Below are 25,556 nucleotides of genomic sequence, written 5' to 3'. Positions count from 1 at the left end.
TCCTTCCTTCCTTCCTTCCTTCCTTCCTTCCTTCCTTCCTTCCTTCCTTCCTTCCTTCCCTTCTTTCTCTGTCTCTGTCTCTCTCTCTTCTATGCTTGCACAGGAATATCTGTGTTTGCACCAGGGAATATTATATACAGGCACAAAAGAGAAATGACTAAATCAGGTTAAAGAGCCAGAATCACAGTTGGATGTGGCATTTAGTAGCAAATAGGGAGCCAACCCACATGAATGGTAGTTACAAAATGGATAAACACATTGTAATCAAAATAAAACTTAATTTTGAAGATCAGGAAAAATTCTTGCCTTCAAGTAAGACATGTAGTTGCCGAATGTGTTCTCTTTTCTAGCCTTCAAATATAGTTGTTTATTTAGAAAAATTAGAAGAAAGGATAGCATAGGCAGAGAGCTATGAGATAGGATTATTTTTATTTTAGCCTGTTGCTGTCCCTGAAATTCTTCATTTAGGGAGACATTAGGATATACAGTAAAGATTATCACTGAGAAAATTTTGTTGACTTGCGTTATTGCTTGCTAGCATTTATTTTTCTGAGTATGTTATAATTGCTTTACCTCTTTAAATCCTTCACATAGTATAAAATATATGATATCTCCAGTAGAAAAATTCAGATGAAAATTTTATTTAGCAAATGGATTTCTGTAAAGAACTTTAAAATATTAAATCTATACTTTATAATGTTAAGATTGGTAAGTCAACACAAGAAGCCATGACTATGTAAAATAAATATACTATATGATATAAAAGAGTGAGAAGCAACTATTTGGGAGAATTCAACAAACAGGGAGACAAAATAACTCAAGTTATAAGAGAAAAATTTAATTTAATCTTCTGAGTTCTTTACAATATCTTTTGTTTACCTCGGGTATTATTATGACATCTCTTAATACCCATACAAAATAAATGGTACCAAATAAAGTAAACCTGAGAACATGAAGAAAGAATGAATATTTGTCATTCTTTCAGCTTCACGGATATGTGACTTGATATATAGCATAGCGTTCATATTGTACTCAGAAGATGCCTATGTTCAGTTAATGCTGTGTTGTCATTTGAAAATTTCAAATTTTTGTAAAGGGGACTCTACACTGTCATTTTGCAATTATCCCTGAAAATTATGTACTGGTATCATACTTACTGTTGTATAAACTATCTATCAAGCAGTAAATTTTATGCCGAAGAATACCTTCTTGAAAAATAACTCTACCTCTGAAAAGTATATAGTTTAGAAGTAGAAATAAGCTTAATAATTGGATTACAGTCAAAGTATATTATAAAACCTGTAGTAGAGATGAAACATCAGAGGAGGAAGAAGTTATTAATCAGTGGAAGAAGGTCAGTGTCAGTGAAAGAGGCAGCTTTGGATTGAATCAAAAAGATAAAAAATATTGAACATAGACATGTAGGAAGAAAGTACAGGAAATTCATGGGTATGTGGAATCATTGGACTCGTGTGGGGAGAGATGAAATTAAGCTGGGAAATCTGGCTGGATCTGGCTGTAGGAAGCTCTTGAATGTCCAGCCACTGAGGCTGTAATACAATAGGAACTGTGAGTCATCGAAGGGTTGTAAAGAGAGAACCAGTCAGTCACAGTCATAATTTAGAAAGATTAATACACATAATCATAGTCAGCTTGTCACCTCTATGGACTCAGCCTAGTCCTGTGCTCATCAACAATGTAAATTTAATGTTTTATTGAGTGGCCAGATGGAAAGTGACATTAAAGCCAGTACCCACTTCTTTTCCTTTCACCCAGTTAAACTCTACTTGCTTTGTTGCTCTAAACTGACCAACAAAAATGCTCACTCATTATGGACAGCCAACTCTTATTAACATTTGAACTGTCAGAACACATTGCACCAAGGCAGTTTTGACAGCTGCACCCTTCCAAAAGAGTATACCCAGAGTCAGTTAAAGCAGACACACACACACACAAACACAGAGTGCGTGACATAGGAATTTCCTGAAACAGTGGTACTAGAAGAAGAGTTCTTGTTCGATTCATTCAAGATAGTCTTAACTTTTGGTTTATTTCCTTGACACAACTAATTTATGGAAGCTCAGGTCAACATTACAGCTGCCCAGTGCTGGGGTATGTCAGATAGATTATATACCTATGAGTAACCATTTCATCGATACCAATTGGGATCTTTATCTGGCTGTGTCAGAAGAACCCAATACCTCTTGAACTTTAAGGCTTAAAGTGAATATTCATTCTGTCTGTCTCTGCTCCTGTTGGTTTCTCACAGTACACAGATGGACACACACACATATATATACATATTTGTCAACATACATATACATACAGATGTGTACTATATAATTTAATAATTATACAGTAACTTTCAGTACATAATTTGCAGGGATCATATACATACACAGCACCTGAATAATTCAATTTTCCTCAAACTATACTAAACTTTAAATAGAAATTCATATTTCTACCTTTTCTAAATATTTTATCCAATCATACTGAGGGGGAAAAACACCCAGCTGATATAAAATTATAATTTTATTGTCCCTTCAGAAGAAATATAACAAAAAGACAATGTGTGGAAATAAAAAATGTATAAAAGATGAAGCAGAAGTAAAATTAATTAACCATAAACAGTATCCAAATAAAGAATATTAAAATCCTATCTTAAGAAAATTCAGCCTCTTCCTCTCAGTCCCATATTGAACTCGAGGGAGAGGCAAGTCCAGTCTCTAAATGGGGGTAAAAGAGGCTGGGGATTTAGCTCAGAGGCACAGTGCCTGCCTGGCAAGCACAAGGTCGTGAGTTCGAATCCCAGTACCAGCAAAAAACCCAAAAAGACCCCAAAAAATAAAAATGAGGGTAAAACAGGAGCCCAGCCACCCGCAGCTCGACTCCAGCCATCCCAGTCTCCGCTGGGGGGAGGAGGGCCATTATCCAAAGAAACCAGAGTAGTTGAGGAAGCTGTGTATTGGTGGTCTGAGCTTTGAAATAACGGAAGATAGTTTAAGAGAATATTTTGAGAAATGGGGCACACTCACAGATGGTGTGGTAATGAGACATCCCCAAACAAAATGCTCCAGAGGCTTTGCTTTTGTGACTTACTCTGGTGTTGAAGAGGTGGATGCAGCAGTGTGTGCTCGACCACACAAAGTTGATGGGCTGTAGTGGAACCAAAAAGGGTTGATTCTAGAGAGGACTCAGTAAAGCCTGGTGCCATCTAACAGTGAAGAAAATTTTGCTGGTGGTATTAAAGAAGATACAGAAGAATATAATTTGAGAGACTACTTTGAAAAATATGGCAAGATTGAAACCATAGAAGTTATGGAAGACAGGCAGAGGGGGAAAAAGAGAGGATTTGCTTTTGTAACTTTTGATGGTCACGATACAGTTGATAAAATTGTTGTTCAGAAGTCCCACACTGTTAATGGGCATAACTCTGTTTGTTTGTTTTTTTGTTTTTCCTCCGGTACCAGGAGTCAAGCTCGCGACCTTGCGCTTGCCAGGCAGGCACTGTGCTGCTGAACTAAATCCCCAGTCCAATGGGCATAACTGTGACGTGAAAAGGGCCTTTTCTAAACAAGAGATGCAGTCTTCTGGATCACAAAGGGGTCGTGGAGGTAGATCTACCAACTTTATGGGTTGTAGAGGAAACTTTGGAGGTGGTAGAGAGAATTTTGGCTGTGGTGGAAACTTTGGTGGAAGAGGAGGCTATGGTGGTGGAGGAGGTGGCAGCAGAGGTAGTTATGGAGGAGGTGATGGTGGATATAATGGACTTGGAGGTGATGGTGGAAACTATGGTGGTGGCCCTGGGTACAGTAGTAGAGGAGGGTATGATGGTGGTGGACCAGGATATGAAAACCAAGATGGTGGATATGGTGGTGGTGGAGGAGGGTATGATGGTTACAATGAAGGAGGAAATTTTGGTGGTGGTAACTATGGTGGTGGTGGGAACTGTAATGATTTTGGAAATTATAGTGGACAACAGCAATCAAATTACGGACCCATGAAGTGGGGCAGTTTTTGTGGAAACTCTGGCAGTCTCTATGGTGGTTGTTATGGATCTGGTGGTGGAAGTGGTTGATATGGTAGTAGAGGGTTTTAAAAAAACAACAGAAAATGGCTACAGTTCTTAGCAGGAGAGACAGCGAGGAGGTGTCAGGAAAGCTGCAGGTTACTTTGAGACCATCATCCCAAATGCATTAGAGGAACTGTAAAAACCTGCCACAGAAGGAATGATGATCCATAGTCAGAAAAGTTACTGCAGCTTAAACAGGAAACCCTTCTGGTTCAGGACTGCCACAGCCACAGTTTGCAAAAAGTGCAGCTATTGATTAATTCAATGTAGCGTCAATTAGATGGATGTTCCTGAGGCCTTTTATCTGTTGTAGTTTTGTCTTTTTCTTTCTTTTCATTAAATCAAGTATACTGCCCTGTAAATTGTGGTAGTGGTACCAAGAATAAAAAATTAAGGAATTTTACAAAAAAGAAAATTCAGTAAGTATCATTAAGATGTATAACTAAAGCAAAATGTGAGTTTGGCATGCTACCTCCATTTTAGCTATTTCACACAACATAAAAATATAAAACAAAAAGTGATTTAATGGTCTAGCTCTCAAACAAGATATTATAGTGATAAACTCTCTTTAGCTGACATAATCTGTGCGTAAATGCTTAATGCTTCTGCTTTCAGAAGAAAGCTGGTATAAGGTAATTTTTTGAAGTTATCAGAATTGCCAATATTATTTCAAATAATAAAATATTATATTTTCTTTAAAACAGACTTAGAGACAAAGAAAATCATTTCAATGAGTGTTTTCCTAAGAAATAAAAAGCTGACTTTTTATTTTGATCCTCATCCTACACTGAATTATGATAATATATGATTCAAGAAAAGAAAAGTTTTTGGTACTTCAGAACTGCAACATAAAATGAATTTAATTTGGAAAATTAAACTCAGAATTAAGGATAATCCGCTGCTTTTTGGAACTTTTCCAGGTTAGTCACCTGACCTTTGCATAGAAATTCTCTGAAGAGACAGCTGAGCCCTGCAGTGTGGTCTGTTTAGAAGTGCTGTAAACATCTATTAACGGATTAATGGGTAGAATGAACTCAATATCTTTCTCTGTTCAAGCAAATTTTCTCTTGTTTCTCTGAGCTATACTTTCCAGAGAGAATGCCGAATGGCTGGGTACACATGATGAAACTTCTAAGTTCTAATTTAAACACATATCCTGAAAATTGGCACAAAAAACATAATGAGGCCTGCCCAAAGTCTCGCCTTTCTACAATTGCTATGTTATTAAAACTGAGATAAAAGCAAAAGCTCTCCATTTTGCTGCATTCAAGGAAAGCACAATAAATGCTCTCCAAAGCACAAAAGAAAATGTCTTACCTTTTTAAAAATTCCATGTACTCGGTATGCTTGATGAGTCCGGTCCTCATCATTATTGTCTGAAAACATTGTCGATCAATGGCCCAGAGTTTCACGTTTACTAAAGCTGAAGAAAGAGGGAAAGCAAGCAAACAAGGAAAATTTAATTAGAGAATTTCAACTGTGAACAACATCCTAGAAAAGAAATGACTTATTCATGAGAGCTAAGAAAATGATTAACCTCTTACCCATATTTAAAGCTAATATCACAATGCCGTCCTTTTCATTAAAAAGTCAGGTATGCTTACAGGCAAATGTAGTTCATAACTTTCATTCCAGTATTATTACTTACTAGGAAGGTTGCCACCACTCATACTTCTTAAGGAACAGAAACACCTAAGCAAGTATTGAAAATCTGTACTAATTCAAAAACTGTGTGTGAAGGGAATAGTGTAGGGAAAAAAAGAGGTTCATGAGAAATAACAGTAGTAATTACCCAAAATGGTACCAATAAGTCATACAAGCACACTTTATTTATAAAAAGTAGAGGAAAAACTCATTTCATGGAGGAATTTAATATAATACAGATAAGAATCACACTATCATTTCTATACACAGCTTGTTTAGCAAATTGTAACATGTACAAGGTAGCCACATAGAAATTTTATTAGATTTTTTATTAATTTTAATTTCTACTCTTACATACCACTATCTTAGATAATACACAATTAAGTGTTGAAACTGAATACCATAGAACAATGAAGTTCATGACTGATATACAAGCTTAATAAAAAAATGATAGCTATTCTAGTATGCAATGGAACAGTACATTAAGATGAACTAGGCTGGGGAATGTAGCTCAGTTGTAAAGCATTTGCTTAGCATAGGAGAAAACCCACAGTTCCATCTGAAGAAAAGGAATGAGGGAGGGAGATAAACTTGGGTTTTAAAAATTGAGCACAGCCGGGCATGGTGGCACACACCTGTAATCCCAGCACTTGGGAGGCTGAGGCAGGAGGACTCGTTGTGAGTTCAAGACCAGCCTGGGCTACAAAGTGAGCTCAAGGCTAGCCTGAACTGCATAGCAAGACTTTGTCTCAAAAAGACAAATAAATAAATAAAAACTGAGCGTAGTAGATATCTTGTTAATTGAATCTGTGTGATAGGTATATGAGAATCTTATTTTGTTATCTCTCTACATATACATATACTCTACATATACCTATGTATCTTTAAATCTTAGTAATGGAAAATATTTTAATTATCACATGAAGTTGAACAAAGCCAATGCAGATATCATACCCACAGGGTCTTAGGGTGGAGAGAAGATTATGGGGGTTTGAGCTGGACTGTTGGATGGACACAGGACGCAGTTCTGTGAGCCAAACAAAAAAGTTAAGAAGTGCAATTTCCTCTTCTTTATCGTCCAGACTAAGCCCAGTGTGTGAGTGGATCAAGAGGGGAACAAGGAAAGAAAAAGAATATTAAACTCCAGGGTAAACGTTACTGTTAAGTCTATCTAGTCTTCCCTTGCCTAAAATGGTTGAAGCTAAACAACTAAAATATGACTTCTCCCTTGGCCAGATTCTTAGTGGTGAAAAACATGCTCAATTAAATAGATAAAGAATACAGCAACAAGAACTGATGTATGCATGGCTCCCTTCCAAACACCCTGTAGAAGTGATACTTCATCAAAAACAAAGCTATGGAAAGTATTCTCCAGCCATGGTGTGGTTCTTCTGATGACTCCAGGCTCTTTTCCAGAACACCTGTTTGTTTGAGACACACTACAAGAATGGATTATATAAATATGCAAAACTGGGAAGATCACAGAATTATTCCTAAGAAAAGAAGCTGCAAATGAGACAAGTTGAGTTATAGACGGATTGACTAAGGGTAACTGGGTGAGGTAAACAGGCAAACAAGAGCATAGCTAGGAATGAGCTTGGCATCCAAACTAGATAAAACGGACTAAAATGGATGAGATTCTGCAGGATGCTACACGGTTTGACAGTGAGTTGATAAGGGGTTCTGGAGTATAAGCTGGATTAATTTCATGAACAACAGAAACCTGTTAAAAGTCTCAGAGATAAAATAAAACAAAATAATACAAAGTTTTGTGTAGCTTTCTGAGACAGGGTCTCACTATGTAGTTCAAGCTGCCCTTGAATTCACTATGTAGTCCAGACTAGTCTCCAACTTGCAGTTCTGCTGCCTCAGCCTCCGTAGTCCTAGAATTACAGCCATGCACCACTATGCCTAGTTGAAGAACTAAAAAAGTTACCCATTTGGTATGTACTACATTTTAAATGTTTATTAAAAATAAATAAAATATTTTGGTATTTATCATGACTCCTAATGGTTCCTAGGCATTTCACAGTGTAGATATAGCTCCTATCAAATGACAAAGTAGGATGCACAGGCTAAATGGATTATTTTAAAAAAGAGTGACAATAAAAATAGTTCCATCCATTTTATACATGCGTATATATAAATATAAACATAAACATTATATATCTTTGGAGTTTTAGGCACATTATAAAGAAATCACTCTAAGGGGAATTTTAGGTGAAGTAAAGCATGCATACATTTTTAAGGCTTTGCTCTGCAGAAAGATGTACCACACTCACACTCTTAACAGTAGTATATGACATTTCCATTATAGGCTCTGAAAAACATTACCTAGGAAAAACCAATCTAAGAAGAGACATAAATTGGATTAGGAAACTCTTGAGTCAGACTTCACACGAACACTGCTGCCACAAAAATAATGATTTATATAAAAACTGTAGAGAAGAGTAGTTATGATGAAAGCTCTTTGCATGGAAAACTGTTTTGATAATATGCTGTATGCACAGTTTTGAACAAGGAGTGATAAGCTCCAAACATAGGCCAGGAGCCAAGGAAGGACAGTGGTAATGAATATAAAAGTTATAGGAAAAAAAACAAAAGTCTGCTCTGTGTGTGTGTGTGTGTGTGTATTCTTAGCACACGTTACCGATATTGCTATTATCTTTCCTGTGTCTATATCATGTTTCCAGAAATAATAATTCCTCACAGTTCCTTTCTCCTTCTGTATAGTTTTCCTTACAATTTTCTCTATCACTAGAAATAACTTTTCATTGATAAGCATTAGAGATATTTTCTGATTAATCAAATTTATATAACAGAAGTTCATTTGCAAAAAGCTCACACGTTAGATTAAAATATCTAAAACGAATTTACCAGGTTTCATTATCTGCATATTTAAAATGACTTCTTAAAACAAGTTCACAAGTTTCAATAATTTCGCCTTGTGTTTTAATTTCTATTTACTTGAGCTGCTGAAATATTTCTAAGTAAAACTTCATTCCAGATCATGTTGCTGCATAATAATGAACATGAGTTGATGAGATTGTAAGTTTATCCATGACCTTGAACAAGATGCTGAAACCTTTTATTATATTCAGCTAATACATGTATTAGTCAGGTCAGCATTTTACAGATAGGTAAGCATGACCAATAATCACATAGCCTTTCTATAAAAAATGTGATTATAGTAGAGGTATGATTAACGACAGGGTTCTTAAATAGCCTACTGGATTATAAGTCTGTTGTTTCCATAACTTAAAGAAACCATTCATCGGGGCTGGGGATTTAGCTCAGCGGCAAAAGCGCCTGCCTGGCAAGCGCAAGGTCATGAGTTCGGTTCCTGGTACCGGAGAAAAAACAAAAAAAAAAAAAAAAAGAAACCATTCATAAAGAAAAAAAAAACCCTCTTTGTTTACCTTCAATCTTACCTTGAATGTTAGGGAATAGGCATTTCCAAAAAAATTTACTGTGATTTTCATAATGATTACTGTTATTGAACATGTAAGTATGAAATCTATATCACAGAAATAGTGTTCAGAAGTGATTTGCTTTTTACTCAAGTATTTTATCTAAAATTCTTTGCTGAACAGACATGCATAATTTTCTTGAATTAAGGTCATTTCCACACAGGAGCAAACGTAAACTCCAATTATTCTCAGGCCTCTGAGTGCGCAAGAACACTAAAGCCACTGTTAGCATAGAAAATAGTCACACCAAGATTGCAGAGGCAGGGTTCGCAAACTTATGCTACACTAAGAGACCACAAATCTGGATTTAGCTTAAATTCTCCTTCTGGGGAATTCATCTGCTCTCCAGTTCAAATTCGAGAAAAATACTGAGAGAGTATGTGAAAGTATAAAGCACTGACAGACTCAAATATTTATTCTGCCTATATTTATCTTGTATCAATATGGCAGATCCTGTGGTGGATGTAGGAGGCAGAAAACAAACTTACAGTCCCTGCCCTCAAGACACTTGTCTTCTAGTGCGGAGGACCACAAATTACTCTCCATACCAAATCTGGCCTGTGGTCTGTCTTGGTGCAGTCTACTCTCAGTAAATAGGTTTATCTTTGGACACCTTCAGTGTCCATCGAAGTGTTCCTGGAACCCAGCCATGCACATTCATTTACATATTGTCTCTGGCTGAATTGAGTAAGTGAGATGGAGGCCATATGGACTGCAAACCCTGAAATGTTTCCTATCTGGTCCTTTACAGACAACACCGACTGATTCCTGATCTAACGTAAGAGAAAAGCAAATCCATGGGGAAGTGCTGCCATGGGGACATTTCTGGGCCTATGAATATACAGAAAAGGTATCACATTCTGTGTGAGGGACCATGAAGGGCTGACTGGAGAAGGCCTTTCACAAAGCAATCATCTATGCCAGAACTTTTATACCTAGCGTCATGGACTGAATGTTTTGGGGATTGTTTTTTTGTTTTTTTGTTTTTGAGACAGGATTTCAGTATGTAGCTCCTGCTGGTCCTGAATGCATTATGCAGTAGAAGTTGGGCTCCACTTTGAAATAACTCCCCTGCCTCAGCCTCTCTAGTGCTGAGTTTACAAGTGTGCACCAATACCAAGTGAATGTTTATGTGTCCGCAAAACTCATAAGTGGAAGCCGTAGCCACCAAATTGAAGGTATGAGGAGGTGAGGTGATGAGATCCTAAAAGTGAGGGCCACATGATGGAATTAGTGGTATTACTAAAAGAGATGGATACATAAGAGCCATCGCTTGTTCTTCATGCACGCACCAAACAAAGGCCTCGTGACAACCTAAGTGGGGAGAGAGGTACCACCAGAAACCTGATGCTGCTGGTCCCCTAATCTTGAAATCTCCCCACTGAACTGTATGAACTACATTTTTTAAGCCATCCAGTTGGTGGCATTTGTTGTAACAGCTTGAATTGAACCCTTGCCATCCACAAAGCTCGAAGAAGTTTGTGGATAGAAGTCAGGGGATTCTTGAATGTGAATGAAAAAAACACTTTTATTTTTGCTACCTTGGAGGGAAAATTTAGCATTTCTTTAAATTATAAATAGAAACAAGTGGTTTGTCATCAATAGAAACCATAACTATGTTTCACATCATCCTGCATTTGCTATAGTTTTCTTAAATATAATTCATACCCATTACTATTTTGAAATCACAGGTCATTAGGTATTTCTTTAGATCTTATTTTAATAGACTGTTATATTACCATTTATAATTAATTTTTTATCACAGCATTTTAGGATGAATGGTTTCATTTGTCATATATTTTATGCTTTAAATTTTTTTCATAAAGATATCCATAGTGAAGCTATAAGTGAGGTAGGTAGCATCCCTGTTCCCAGCTGGGCATGGTAGCATACACCTGTAATCCCAGCACCCAGGAGACTGATGCGGGAGGGTTACCATGAGTTTGAGGGCAGCCTGGGTTGCATAGTGAATTCAAGTCTGGCCTGAAATACATAGCAAGGCCTTGTCTCAAACATAAATAAATAGCCCCTGCTCTGGGTTTGGGAGTGTAGCTCAGTGGTAGAGCTCTTACCTAGTATGTGTGACATCATTGGTTCAATTTCAGGGGTGGTATGGGCCGGGAGAATACTGCACTGCTCTGTATCTATATGGATATGCTTGTTGTTAAAACATCAAAATAGTTTTATACCATTTAGTCAACAGTCTTGAGTTCTCTAAATGTTCCCCAGATCCTGCTGCAACAATCCCCTAGAATCTTCACAGTTCGGCAACTAAAGCATTATCACTGAGCTCAGCAGGAGCTTCCCACACTTTGCTCCAGAATTAAGCATTCCAAGGGAGTTGCAAGGTATCTTTAATGTCTCCATCTACATTACCAACAAATGCTTTCCAAAACGGGGTCTTACTGGAATGTGTAAAGAAGAGAAGATGATTATTGGAGGAAAGTGCAACTGGTCCAGTGTAGGCTGAGATGATGGGTAAAGTAAGAAGTAGTTGAAGTGAAGCTGAAACAGGATGGCTGTGGGTCTTGTACACCTTGCTGGGGAGCCAAATCTAAATCTGTCAGTCAGTGAGGAAAAGACCCTGAGGGATGTAAAGCATGTGATTCACTTCATGAAGGTTCCATTAGGGGAAGTTTAGGTGAGAAAGGTAGAGGCTGATGTAAAAACAGACACAGCTACAGATAGCAAACAGTGCTTATAATTTTTCAGGAGGGTAGGTTTTGATAGAGAGGTGGATAAATTTGAAAAGTATTCAGGATCTTAAGGAGACAAGACATATCAGGGAAAAGAAATTTGGTCCCAATATCCATCTTTAGAGCCCAGACATATGAATGGAAATATATGCATTTATATTATTCAGAAGTACAGATGTACTTGAAAATAATTTTTAAGGGCAAGAACCATGCACATCATAGACCAACCTAGTAACTTCTTGTCAGTCAAATAAGCATGTAATCTATATTATTAGTATCAAATTATATTTTAAACTATTTGTGATGCTTTTTAAATAAACCTTGCTATACTAAAAATTCAAATAACATCATGTGATCACTTGGTACAGATGAATAGATGTCTGCATTCTAGCAATAAATATACCAGGTTGTTGTGAGCCCAAAGACAAGCACTTTACCCCTCACATAGCTTCAGATATATTAAGGGGAATAATATGAAGCTAAAGTAAAAATATCAAGCATCAGCTCAGTAAATGTTTGGGGCATTAGTTTTGCATATATATATATATATATATATATAAATCAAGAAGATATGCAATTAGCAAATAAACATATGAAAAATGCTCATCACACTAAATATTTGAAGATGAAAACCACAAAAAGATACCACTTCACACCCACTGGGATGAGCTGTTTTTTAATAACACAACAAGTGCTGGTGAAGCAGTGACAAAGTTAGAACACTTGCATGTTAGTAGTAGAGAAGTAAAATAGCACATACCCAAATTAAAACAGAGACACCAATAAATATTTGCACACCAATATTCACAGTTGTTTACAATATGTGAAAAGCTGAAATAGTTTAAATGTTCTTCGAGGGAAAAAATGATCAATAAAGTGGGTATATACATATCCAGTTTAAAATGGACGGGATTTTGATATAATCTATAACACATTAACCTTAAAAAATTGCTAAATAAATCAGTCAAAGGCAAATAGACAAATATTGTCTAATTGGTCTGGCAGAAGATACCTAGCCTCATCCAACTGATAAAAATAAAAAGTAGAATAGAGACTGCCAGGGACTGAAGGAGTGTAGAAAGCAGCAGTCGTTTCATTAGGGACAGAATTTTAGCCTGGAATGAGGAAAATGTCTGCAAGTAGATAGTGATGGTGCTGAGACAGCAGTGTGACTGTGTTTAAATGTCATTGGATCGCACACTTAGAAAAAGTTAGAATGATACATTTAATGCTATGTACATTTCATCACACTAAACAAATTAAAAGTTGATCAGATGGATTTAGAAGTGCACTGATCAGTGATTTCATCATTGTGTGGCTGTCACTGAACATGTTTATATAAGCTAAGACAGCTCCATCACTAGGTAATACAATTTTATGAGACCCCCCCCATTGCACATGTCATTGATCAAAATGGTGCTATGTGGCATGTGATTATATGTAGATACATAAGAGGGTGCTTATCATGGGAACTGGGTTGCACAATTACAGAGGTCAGAAGATAGCAAAATTTCCTTTCTTCTGTTTTTTTGTTCTATTAGGTCCCTCAATGAATGGGTTGATGCCCACCTCCACTGAGGATGGATCTTCCATATTCATTTTATTGATTGAAATACTAATCTCTTTTGGAAATGCCTTCCTATGTACACCTAGAAATGTTTAACCAGCTATCTGGGTGTTGATTAGCTTAATCGAGTTTACACATAAAATGAACTATCATGGTATCTTTTAAATACATTTTACTCTCCAGACTCTTCCAAGCAAACTTTCTGCAAGACTGCTTATACTTTCCTAGCCTTTGGTGGTTTTAAATCTTCACTGTTCAATACGATAGTTATTAGGCACATATAGCTATTGTGAACTGAACTGTCCTATAAGCCTAAACTACATACAAAAGGATTAGGAAGAAGAAGAAATAAAAGGTGCAGAAGAGAATATGAAAAATGTTGTAAAATACGCTATGAATAATTTTATATTGATTAAATGTTAAAATAATATTTTTGATGTACTGTTTCAAATAAAAATAAACCTTTAAAATGATTTTTACCTGTTTCTTTCAATTATTTAGTATGACCACCAGAACACACAGCATTAAATTTTTGTTGAACAATGATGTTGTAGATTAGCAATATGCATAACATATAATTATTTCTTTACCAAACAGCTCTCTTGTTCCCTAAAATGGAACAAAGTAAGAGCTCCTCAGATATATTTAAATTGAGATTTGTGTGTTTTAAATACATTTTTTCTAGATGAAGTCCTTCTCTGTTCTTATATTTCATTGAGAAAGCTCTATCAGCCATCACAATCTCTATTAGAGGAGAGTATTTTTCAACTTGAGCAGAGTCTGAACATCTTTCCCCAATATTATGTGGAAAAAATCTTTGTGACTAAGATTCCAGAATAATTCATTTTCTGAAGTCAGGGTCTGGTTTTCTAAGGAACATTCTTAATGTGAAATATTTGTTCATCTATTCTTTTAAAAGACTAGAAGCTCCTGAGGGTTTAGCAGAGGACGGAGGATGAGAACGGCACTGTTACTTTCCTCTCCTACCTCATCTCCACCGTTAAAGGGTACCAGCTCATACCCTTGGATGCCTTCTCTATGCTATACCATTCCAGAAGCTTTATGCCAACCCTCACCGCTTGATACTTAAATCATCTGTGATCACTCAAATACTTAGTGTGACAGAATTAGAGACTTGGAAGAGACCTCAAGGGGCTCCACTGAAGCGGCAACCACTTCCCAACATTAGTATGGCATCTGTTAGCCCTAAGCTCAATTCCAACTGCCTGAATGTTCTCCGACTAATGCTACATAATTAGAAGAGGCCATTTGCTGTTGACAACCCATGTGGAGCACATCAGTGTCTTCACTGGGCAAAATGTTCACTGTTAATTTGGAGGACGTGTTTTAAACTTTCTTCTCGGAAAAAGTTACCTTCTCAATGATACAGTGTTAATGATTAAATGTATTAATGACAATATATTTAATATTGTATAAAGAGGATGAGTTGTAAAACTGGATATTACAAATAAGAATAATCATTATCACAGCGGTGATGTTAGGAAAACACCACTAATTTCATGATATTCATATATTTGAAAGAAAGTAATGGAATGGGCTGCCCCAGAAGGAAGCAGGTAGAAATGAAATAGCACTTTCTCACAATTCTGCTTGCTTTCAGACTTTGTATGCTGCACTTTATAAAGTGACTTTTGAAAATTATTGGAAAGTAGTAAACTAACATGATTTTTAAATTTAAGTATATTTCCAGAAGTTAAGGATTTTAGAATGGGCAATGGATGATGATTTATTTGCATAGAGATATGATACTACTTATCCTTACTTTGTATGCCTTTAGTAAATATTTACTACTCATTATGACAAGAACAGTGTGTGTGAACTGTTCAATGTATATCAATCCTATGAGATATCCTTATTCTCTTTTTATTAATATAAAAACTGAGTCTCTGACAGGCTGTTACTGCTCAGATTGCACATATAATAATTAAGAGGCAGTGTCATTTGAATCCTACAGTTTGCTAATAGGTGCTTCTCAGACTTTCAGTTTTTCTCATTCCATTTTCTCTGACCCATTTACCACTATCTCATTTTCATTAAATGCTTAGAAACCAAAGGAACAAAAGGGAATATAAGTCTGGCCTCAGTAATTGAGGTGGGGAGGATTCCTTAAACTGTAGCCCAAGACACCTGCAAATCGTAACACAGCATTCAACAGATCTAGAGCTTCAAAGTTATTTTATGCCTTAGCCAGTCTCCTCCTGACCTTTTCCCCATCTCTCCCTGCCCCACTGTCATCTCCTTGTCATGCTTAGAGGGTTTCCCTTCTCAACTCCCACAATCAGGAGCTGCCTCTCCCTTTACATGGTTTTTGGTGACAAAGTTCAGGGACCATTGTATTTCAATCCACAGGCCCCACTTTCCATGTACAGGAGCTCCCTGTAGTGATGAAGAAGTCATCTTTAAAAACCAAAGCTGTGCAAACTATCCTGAGTGCCACTGACGGCAGCATCAGTGGGTAACCAAGACACTCATAGTGCAGGTCCAAGTGTGTCAGTGTTAATCTAATTCGTGCAGAACTCTAACCACGTCTCCTTCTTTCTTGGAGGAAGCCCATAGGCACCGAGACAGAGGTGCTGCTTAGCAACAGGTTCCAGGACTGCAGAAGCTGCGAATTCTCCAACTATTTTGGTCTTTCTCCTTGCAGACTTTGTTCACAGAAGTACGCTGAATTGTCTCTTTATATGCTACACCAAAGTAAATTACTCAGAGAAAATGTAATCATACAGTGTTATGCAAAAATCAGTCGTAAAGGCTTGGAATTGGCTAAGTGGAGTCAGGATGTGTAGGAATAAGAAAAAACAATGACAAATAAATAAACATTACATCATCTGGGAAAAGCTGTGGAATGGGCAAAGGGTCAGATACGATAGGCCAAAGAGTCAGAGGAGAGAGGGAGGTCACCTCCTGGAAACAAGTGGATTCTGTGTAACTTAGACATCAGTTAGGAACAAGACTGAGAGGAGTCAAGGGCCTACAGATGATAAGAGAGTAGCAAAGACTAAGACACTATGAATTTTATCTTGCAAAAAATATCACAAAGAAACACAATTTCTACACAGATCTACAAAGAAATACAGTTTAAAAAGTAATCAACTGTCCTAATCAGTTTTAAAAGATTGATCTTCATTAAAACACTATTCTAATCCTGTTGCTCTGAGAAAGCATTCAATAGCTCCCTATTGCCCTACATAAAGCTAAATCTGTTTATCCTGACACCTCATCCACATATCAAGCCAAGAATAGTTCTTTAGCTGCTTCTCCCATATCTCTGTTTCAGTCAAAGATTCTAATGGCTCCTATCCAAATCCAGCCTTTCTTCCCCTGCCTTAGGTCTTTACTCCAGTTAATTTTCTTTCTGTAAAGCAATTTTGCAGGCCTACGAGGTCTAAGTCAAAACTTGCTTAATCTGTGCGGGCATTCAACTTCACTTCAACTACAATTTCTCTCTCTTAATATCTGCAGCACCCTGCTTGGGCGTGTCTTGTGGCTTTTACCACTTTAGCTTGTCTCATTTGTTAGTCGTGTATCCAAATCATTACCACGCTCTGCCCTGGGTGCTCTGGCATTTTCGCAGCACTGAACAAATGCTCCCCAGTAAATAAAGGAGCAGGTAATGAAGGAGAAATGATCTGTGAAAATGATGAATAAACTGAGGCTATCTGGTCTGAAAAGAAGAAAGGGAAACTCAGTAACTCTCTAAAACACTTGGTGGGTTTATTTTATTTTTTAATTTTTTCTGGTACTGGGAATCGAACTCAGGATGTTGTGCTTGCCAGGCAGGAGCTTGTGCCACTGAGCTATATCCCCAGCCCGTTGGTGGGTTTATTGGATGTTAAGAGTAAGTGCAATGGAGCTGTTTATAATAGAACTGAAGATAAGCCTGAATTAAGAGTTAGGAGAAATTTATTACATTCTGTACTAAAGAGCTACCTAGGAACTATGAAGTGCAGGGAGGGCAGCACACACCTACACGACTGAACATATAAAGATAGTCTGAGGGCACATTCCGCCTATATGTAGCCCTGTACCAAAAGATGATGTTTAGAGCAGACTTCACATCAGAAGGTCAAAGGTCTAGAAAAGCAGGGATGTCCCTTACTGACTTTAATAAAGAAATGCTGTCTCAGTCAATGCTCTTTGTGCAAATTTAAAGACTGTGGGATTAAAATAAACTAAAGGTAGGAGGCAACATTGTACAGTGGCAGTTGACAATCTGAAGTGTGGCTGGTGTGAGCATTTTGCTTTGATCCTACAGTAGCATGTAGTCTTGGATGATTGCGTTAAACTTTCAGTACATTTTTTGGAAACAGAGATAGTGTATTCCTCATGAAACTGTTTTCATTTATGAATGAAATAGCAGATGAAATGAATTACAGTTCAATCATTAAGGGCTTCAATGATGTTACCATCTTAAAAATCCGTAAAAAAGAGAGAAGTAATTAGCACTAATCTATAGGACAGGGACAATGAATTCTAAGGAAATTAAAAAGAGGACAAAAGTTTAGAGTACTCATGGAATTGATTCAGTAAGTAGAAAGGAACCATTTGGGTAAACTGCATCCAGGTTTAGGCAGGCTGTGAGTTAAGAGGGAAAACTAAGATAAAGAATGACTGAGAGTGTTAATAAAGTGGCAAAGATAAGAAAACTGATTTACAGCAGCACAGAGCTCTTTGAAGGCAAGATGCATCTTCCTCATCCTTTATTCCTAGCTCTGGCACATGGCAAATAGCCCCTAAATACTAAGTGAACAGCCAGTAGATATTCTTTCATGGTGCTCTAAGGAACAAATGTTTCACTTCATGTCCGAATAGCCCTCAGTGCTATTATAAACAAGCACCATCTAATTTAATTAATGTCAAAGCCCAGAAAAAAAATCTATAACAAAAAATTATTAAACAGATGGCTTAGAGTTCTCTAGAAAAGGAAACAGGCTTGGTGGCCACTTGGTAGAAAATGAGATCCATTTTCAGTGGGATTTTCAGAAAGTGAAAGAGTCCATTTCACATGAGTGACAATCCAAACCTCATGTACTGGGCATCAATCACAAGATTTCATCGCTGGCAAGCTACTGAGATGGGGTTTGCTGGCAGCCACCTTCAGGGGATATGACTTCCTGCAGGTTGGGGCGTTTTGAACAGTGTGCCTAATTTGAAAATCTCAGCACATGTTTGGTAAATGTCATTTCACATCTGTGCATAACAACAGATTTGGTTTTGAGTTTCATTAAGGAAATGAATATTACATCTGTAAGTCCTTTTGTCATCGGGGTCGGCTGCCTCCCTACACGCCACGGGAAGATGTTGAAAACATATGCTTACACATTTGCTGAAGCACAAGTAAGTACCCTGAGAAAAGTCATACTAACAACTTTTCTTTACAAGCTGAACTATGCAATCTTTAACTCAGAAATATTATTAAAATTTATTCTCTCAGAGGAGGGGTTTCCCTTTTCCTAGCTAGTTCTTATGTCATCCTGTTTTTCTTTCTGCAAATGGTGTATTTATGCCGGCAGCCATATATTTGATGTATTCTTAATTAATATTATTTCTTGCAGGGAAACAAAAATGATGCATTAAAGATTATATATCTGTTAGCCTCCTCGTGTCTCTCACCTTCAGAAGTTTTCAATTTTGTTTTTCTTCTGGTACCAAGAATTGAACCCACAACCTTGTGCTTGCCAGACAGGCGCTGTACCACTGAGCTAAATCCCCAGCCTGCTAAGTTTTCATTTTCAGTGTGTACCTCTACATCACTTCAGCTCATTGCCCCTTAATGCTAGACGCAACGGCTATAATTTATGAATCCTTTCAAGCCCTCACATAAATATGAAAACCAATGTTTCTGTCTGGTTTGATCTCCCATTAAGAAACTAAATGACAAGTCTGGTTAAAAGAAGCAGATGCAATACTACTTGGCATTTATTTTCTATGCACTAGTAGACTGATATAGAAATGTTCCTTTTTGGCCTATCTCCTCTTTAGCAAATTATGTGTAATTCTGTAAGGTTGGCAGAATTCTAGGGAAAAAAATCACTGGGAAAAGGAGTTCTCAGTCTTCTCCACTGCAGATAACAACAAGAAATGTCAAGTGAGCTCAGCTGCTTTACATTTTCAAAACGCCTGCCTTCGGCACATTATGAGATGCCATTTTCTTTTCTGCGATTTTACTTTTCTTAACAACGTGTCATGTCGCAAAGAAAACTGATCATTCAACAACAATTAGAAAAATGAGCTTATTTGATAGGAGTGCAGGGTTTGGCTGTGCTATTATACAGTATGGACACCAATAGTTTTTTTTTAAGTAGTTCTAGTATTTACACAAATGGAAAAAGAGCAGCATGTGTATTTTAGAAGATGACTGGTTTCTTCAGGGGAAAAAAACCTGATTTCTAGAAAGAATATCTTCTGCTTTAAAAAAGAAAGTGAAACATACTCCTTTCCCTGCACGGAACACCATTTTCACAAAATGGCAGGGACTGAGAACGCACTGCAGAGTTATTCTAAGCAGCACAATCCAGCCGCTTAATGACCAGCGCAACTATGTGCTCCAAACGTCAGCGGGTACATTATGCACCTTCCTCCTCCAGTCTACTCACCCGGTTCCAGTTGGAACTACGCATGTCTCTGTCCATATGCATGCCTTACTCCTGCCTTACCTCATAAATAAAAACCTCAAAACCAAGTTATTCTGAAGGTTTATTGTAATAGGCTGTAAGTTGTAAACTTTGGGAAATTTTTTTTCCAGTTAAAAGCAAGAGAGAACATTGTTTGGACCAGACTTCCATAAATTCTGACTCTAATAAAATCTGGCAAAGAAAAAACTGAGAAAAGAAAGATAAAATAGGAGTGAAGCTTTGAAAATAAGGCAAAGGGAAGAGGGGTTGAAGGGAGAGAAGGGGAATGGGAAAAAAAAGAAGAATCATGTAGCGGTACAAAGTCCCTATGATGAATGTGATCATATGTGTAACTTTTTTTTTTTGTCTTTGAGACAGGGTCTCACTATGCAGTTCTGGCTGGTCTTGAACTCATTTGTAGCCCAGGCTGGTCTCAAACTCACAATGGTCCTCCTGCCTCAGCCTCCAAGTGCTGGGATTAGAGGTGTGCGCCACCACACCTGGCTCATTATGTATATCTAAATTGTACCAATAAACTTAATAATAAATACATAAAATCTGTCCTTGTATGGCATAAAATTGTGCGGACTCAACGGCAAAGAAGCATAGTCTATTACTTACACATACCTCTGCAACACATGCATTTACTAAAAAGGAGGTAATGACCGCTATAAATATAGTATAACAGAGGTACTTCTAATCTCTTGAGCCTGCCCACTGCTGAGTTTACATGTGTGTGCTCTTGGATCTGCCAATAGCCTCTTTCTGCAGTCACAATGCATTGTTGCTTGATACCCCTGGGTCCTCTTTTCAAGTATGTGATCAATCGAGCTACACTGTTGCCTAAACTGGACTGTGCATGCTCTATCTAAGCCCCAGAAAGAATGCCCAGTGCCTTGTAAATTGGTAATTTTGTCTTGATCATGACGCACTAATTCAAATGTTGAAAGGATATTAAACTTTGAAGTCTTTTTAAAGCAGTTTGAATGTAATTTTATAGTTTTAAAAGACTTATGTATGTTTCTAATTTTATAAACAACCATTAGATTAGAAAAGACTACATGATTCCATTTTATCAGTAGAAAAAAAGGCTCTGAGAGATTAAAGTGGCTTTATAAAAATTATCAGCCAAAGCTTCACAGCTCTAGACACACTGACCAAAAATATTTGAGTCAGCATGGTACTGCTATAAGAGTTACATTTTCCAAAGTAGCTACCTAGTAGTGAACACACTTGTAGAAACCCTAAGCAGATTTTTGGTTGACTTTCTTGAAAGTTATTGAGTTATAAGGGTTTTGAGACAATGTGTAGAGTTAGTAGAAAGTTCTGCCATATAAAAGAGAAATGAAAGTAGAGAAATTATATGGCTTGAATGTGATGAAAGCACTTGTATAATTATTATTTAGGAAATACTAAATGCCAGGAGCTGAACATGCAATACAAAATAGGACACGTTTGCCATCACCTAGGAGTGTACAGTGGCTTAACGGGAGTGCAGAAGTCAACCAAGCAATATTAAAACAGCGTGGTGAGTGCCCAGCTAACTGTCAAGTTCAAAGGCATGTGGGGCGCCTCTCCCAGGACCATCTAACCAAGCGCAAGAGATGATGAAAGGGATGAGGAACGTGTTCCCTGAGGAACAACAGTAATCACAGTAAGGCCAGGTGTTACCCATGTAATGAAAGGGAAGTCCATTCAAATTCTTGATGTCAATGAAATTAACCAAACATTACTTTGTAGCTTATAAACTTATAAATGTATAACAAATTAAAGATCTTATTTCTGTCCTTTTGTTGAATCCCATCCCCAGAATAAAGACATTTTTTTAGCTCAAGGCCATAAACTCTTAAAAGGAGGGGGACACATGTGCAAGGCACCTCTACCCCTTAACATTCAGTGTAAAAACAAGAGAGGGCCAATCCTATATTGTTCTCCTGTCAAATTCTGTGTCATCTAGCCAGCACATTAATAGATCCTCGCTGAAATTTATACAACTTCAGGAAACTCTCCACCCTCTGGCTTCACTAATATATTTTATTTCATTCTGATATGCCATATCTCTAACAATTACTTCAGGCATCTTGGCCATAACATTTGCTACAGACTTACACAGACTTCACATTTATTTTCTTAGTATAACCAATACCTCTTATAATCGAGTACTGCTTCACCATAAAGGACAAATTTGAGCTATTTGTAGGAAGAGGGATGCACTGTGAGATCATAATGCTCAGTGAAATAAATCAGACAGGGAAGGTTAAATATTTCATGGTGTCTTTTATATAAGAAATCAGATGTATAATAATTTAAAGAGCAAAGTAAAAGATGGACAATAGGAAATAGGGAGACAGACTTTGTGGAGATAGAAGGGGGACTAGGAACAGAAAGAAGATGGAAGAAAAGCAGGAAGGAGAAGTCAAAAGGATGAAGATGCAGTGTGTATGTGTACTGATTCTTCACAGTGAATGTATTTATTATATACTTCAACCATTAAAAAATAATAAGAAACTAAAAGTGCAGCGAACCATGAGAGATGCAGACTGTACAGCTGAGGCTTCACTGCTTTATCTATTTTCAGAGTCAGATTCTTTAGTGCATTAGGGGAAATACCAAAATGAAATGAAGAAGCTATTTCTGATAACAGTTTGATACTTTTGGAAATGTTTTCATATTAAAATAATCAAATTAAAATTTTATAGCCTGAAGAAGGAGAAAAGAACAGTGATCCAAATAAGCAACTTCAATTCTTAAAATGAGAAGAGAATTTATTTTAATTAGTCATGGTCTTCACATGAATTGAACTCCTGTCAGACACAGGCCTTTTTCCATCAACAATATACTTGGTCTTTCAATATTAAAAGGGAAAGAAGAGAGGCAAATAAAAACATATATAATTTTTAAAAAATCTATGGCTATTTTTAAAGCTAAATTAATATCAGTCTACTTGACAATAATGAAGCCATAGAGTCAGACCTATAATCTCAGAAAATTATTTTTTATGTCATCATTTATTTCAGGGTTGTAACTGTATTGTCAAGTGAATACCTGCATAAAACATTTGGATCATAACAATAACTTACCAGAAGTAGAAAAGGCCCAAGCATACCCCATAATATATAGTACAGCCACAGCTCAGTAAAGTTGCTTCCAGGAACTACCAAAGCAACAACCATTTCAGGACTTATGCTAGATGTAAAATACGTTGATATTGATTTTTTTTTTAAAAGCAAACAACTATTCCAGTTTCCCTAGAAATATTCCAAGGTAAAACTATTCAACCTTCCTGACAAGTATAGATATTCTGTTTATATTTCAATATTGAAAGAGACAACCAATCTATGCTTCAGGACTAAGCACACCAGACCACAAAGCGGTCGACAGTGAAGAACAGGTGGGAAAGCCTTATATGCACAATATACTGAAATACTGTGGGCAAGAATGCACTTGGTGGGGAATTTTCAAGGAAGCTACTTATCTCCACATCAGCCACATGGCATTGCAAGGCAGAGAGAGAAAGAGCAGTTGAGGGATGCAATCATGCATGCACATCACACTCGTAACCTTTATTAGACGACAGCTAAGGGACTCTGCATGGCAGTTGAGGGACTGATTGTTGTGGAGACAGAGAAGTCAGAGTCCTGCCAAAGGGCAAACTCAGCCAGAGCAGGGAAGAAACACATGGACCAACCAAGCGAAGAAAGGCAAATGTCAGCATGGATGGAGAGAGATTTCACCAAGATGACACAGGGGCATGCACTACAGCCCAGCCTTTCCAAAGAATTAGCCACTGTTAAAAGAAGCTGCTATGTTCCTAATTTTAAGACTGCTGGTTATTTTCAGTGAAACTGAAATTCATATCACACCTTTCCCTACACATTAATAAATGGTCTCATTTGCAAAACAAAGGAATTCTCCTTCTAATGAAGGCTCTAGCATGAAGTATGATTAATAATATTCAAATATTGTGCTATTTAAAAGAAGAACGAAGGCAGTGGTTCCCAAAATTCAGAGGGCATTAAAATCATGTAGAGGGCATTTTGAACACAGATGGCTAGTTCTCATTTCCTATAGGTTTTGGCTGAGACCCCAAAATTTATAGATCTAATAAATTCCAAGGTTGTACTGACAGCTGCTGCTAATCCAGAGACCACATTTAAGAACCAATGGTCTAAGGAAAATGAGCAAAACTACTTTTATGCCTAGGCTTGTAACTTACCATGAGGGGCAAGAACAAAGAGAAAGCTCACTTACAGCCCAGCTTTATGCAACACATTCAAAACCAGAAGGAAATTTAATTGGAGTAGAGCACTCTTTTTTTCCCTTAAAATAGCAAGGGTCTTAAATTAGTTCCTTACAAACATCAAGATGTGGATGAATCACCTTCTAATTTTGCTAAAATGGGGATTTTGATTTTTATAGGTCGAGAGTGGGGCCTCATACAACCTTTATGATGAATTCCCCGATGGCACTCATGCTATTGACTCATGGACACCCTTTGTACAGCAAAGCCTTACTCTTGGAAAATAGAAGCAACATAGGTCACAGATTAAACATAAGGGCTCAAGAATCATGCTGCCTGAGTTGAAATCCAAGCTCAACTGGCTGTGTGATTTGGGGCAGGTCACTCAACCTCCCTGTGCCTCTGTTTCATCTGCAACATTATCCTGGTAAGTGTACCTGCCACATGTGGTGTTGTGAGCGTTAAACATATTAATGCTTGAAATGCACAGTGCTGAACACAGAGAAAGAGAACTGACTATCCTGGATCAAACCTAGTTATGTATTTGCTTTTCATATATCATTTACAAGAGGTTAAATTAAGCAGTCCTTGTTTGGATGGGAGACAAAGATTTATTAAACAGAATTCATTGTTCTCCAATCAGTATTTTATTGTTTACACCACTTAAAGCCGTGTTTTAAAAACAAACAAAAAAAACCACCTTTTTTTCTCTTTGGATTTCGGTGAGCTTATTTTTACATCTAAAGCAGAACTGAACTAAGCCCAATGTGTGTGTTGGGAGGGGAAGGGGTGATGAGAAAGAAAACAAACAAATATGTGGTCCAAGATTGCAGGCAAACTGGTGGTGAATGTTCACATACGATTCTTTGGTGGTGTATTTGTAGAGTGGAATTGTAGAAACTTCTAATGGCTTCCATGAAGTTTCCTAAAAGGCAATAACCCTTACAAACACATGCAAATCTACACTTTACCTGTGACTGCTTGCTCCTCTCCAAAAAACAAACGCGGACTCTGCTGTGACTATTTAAGAGCCCCTACATCACAACTGTTTCCCAAAAAGGAGAAAAAAATTGGCCTGAATGTTTATGAACTGAGTAAAACAATAATTTTCCATTAACAATAGATTTTCTTCTTTTCTTTTTTTGTACCCAAACCACTGTTGTTATGACAATACATTTTGCAATGTCTGCCTACTTCCAAACGTTGACATAAAAAAAATTGTTTTTGCAGAG

The 25,556-nt window shown here is 37.2% G+C and overlaps 1 protein-coding gene and 1 pseudogene across 2 annotated transcripts in view; one reads left to right on the top strand and one right to left on the bottom strand.

Moving 5' to 3' along the window:
- Positions 1-4,099, top strand: part of LOC102012453 — a 20,435-nt pseudogene extending 16,336 nt beyond the window's left edge.
- Prkg1 (protein kinase, cGMP-dependent, type I) overlaps positions 1-25,556 on the bottom strand; it is a 1,159,533-nt gene that overhangs the window by 411,280 nt on the left and 722,697 nt on the right. For both annotated transcript variants that reach the window (XM_005385906.2, XM_005385905.2), the window contains exon 4: positions 5,390-5,495. In XM_005385906.2, the coding sequence (XP_005385963.1) occupies positions 5,390-5,495 (106 nt within the window). The remainder of the gene's footprint in view (positions 1-5,389; positions 5,496-25,556) is intronic.

This window comes from Chinchilla lanigera, unplaced genomic scaffold (genome assembly GCF_000276665.1).
Source record: "Chinchilla lanigera isolate Chin_1 unplaced genomic scaffold, ChiLan1.0 scaffold00024, whole genome shotgun sequence".
In the NCBI taxonomy this organism is placed as follows: Eukaryota; Metazoa; Chordata; class Mammalia; order Rodentia; family Chinchillidae; genus Chinchilla; species Chinchilla lanigera.
Note: the sequence above shows the minus strand (reverse complement) of the source record. Positions and strands in the feature narration are given on the sequence as shown.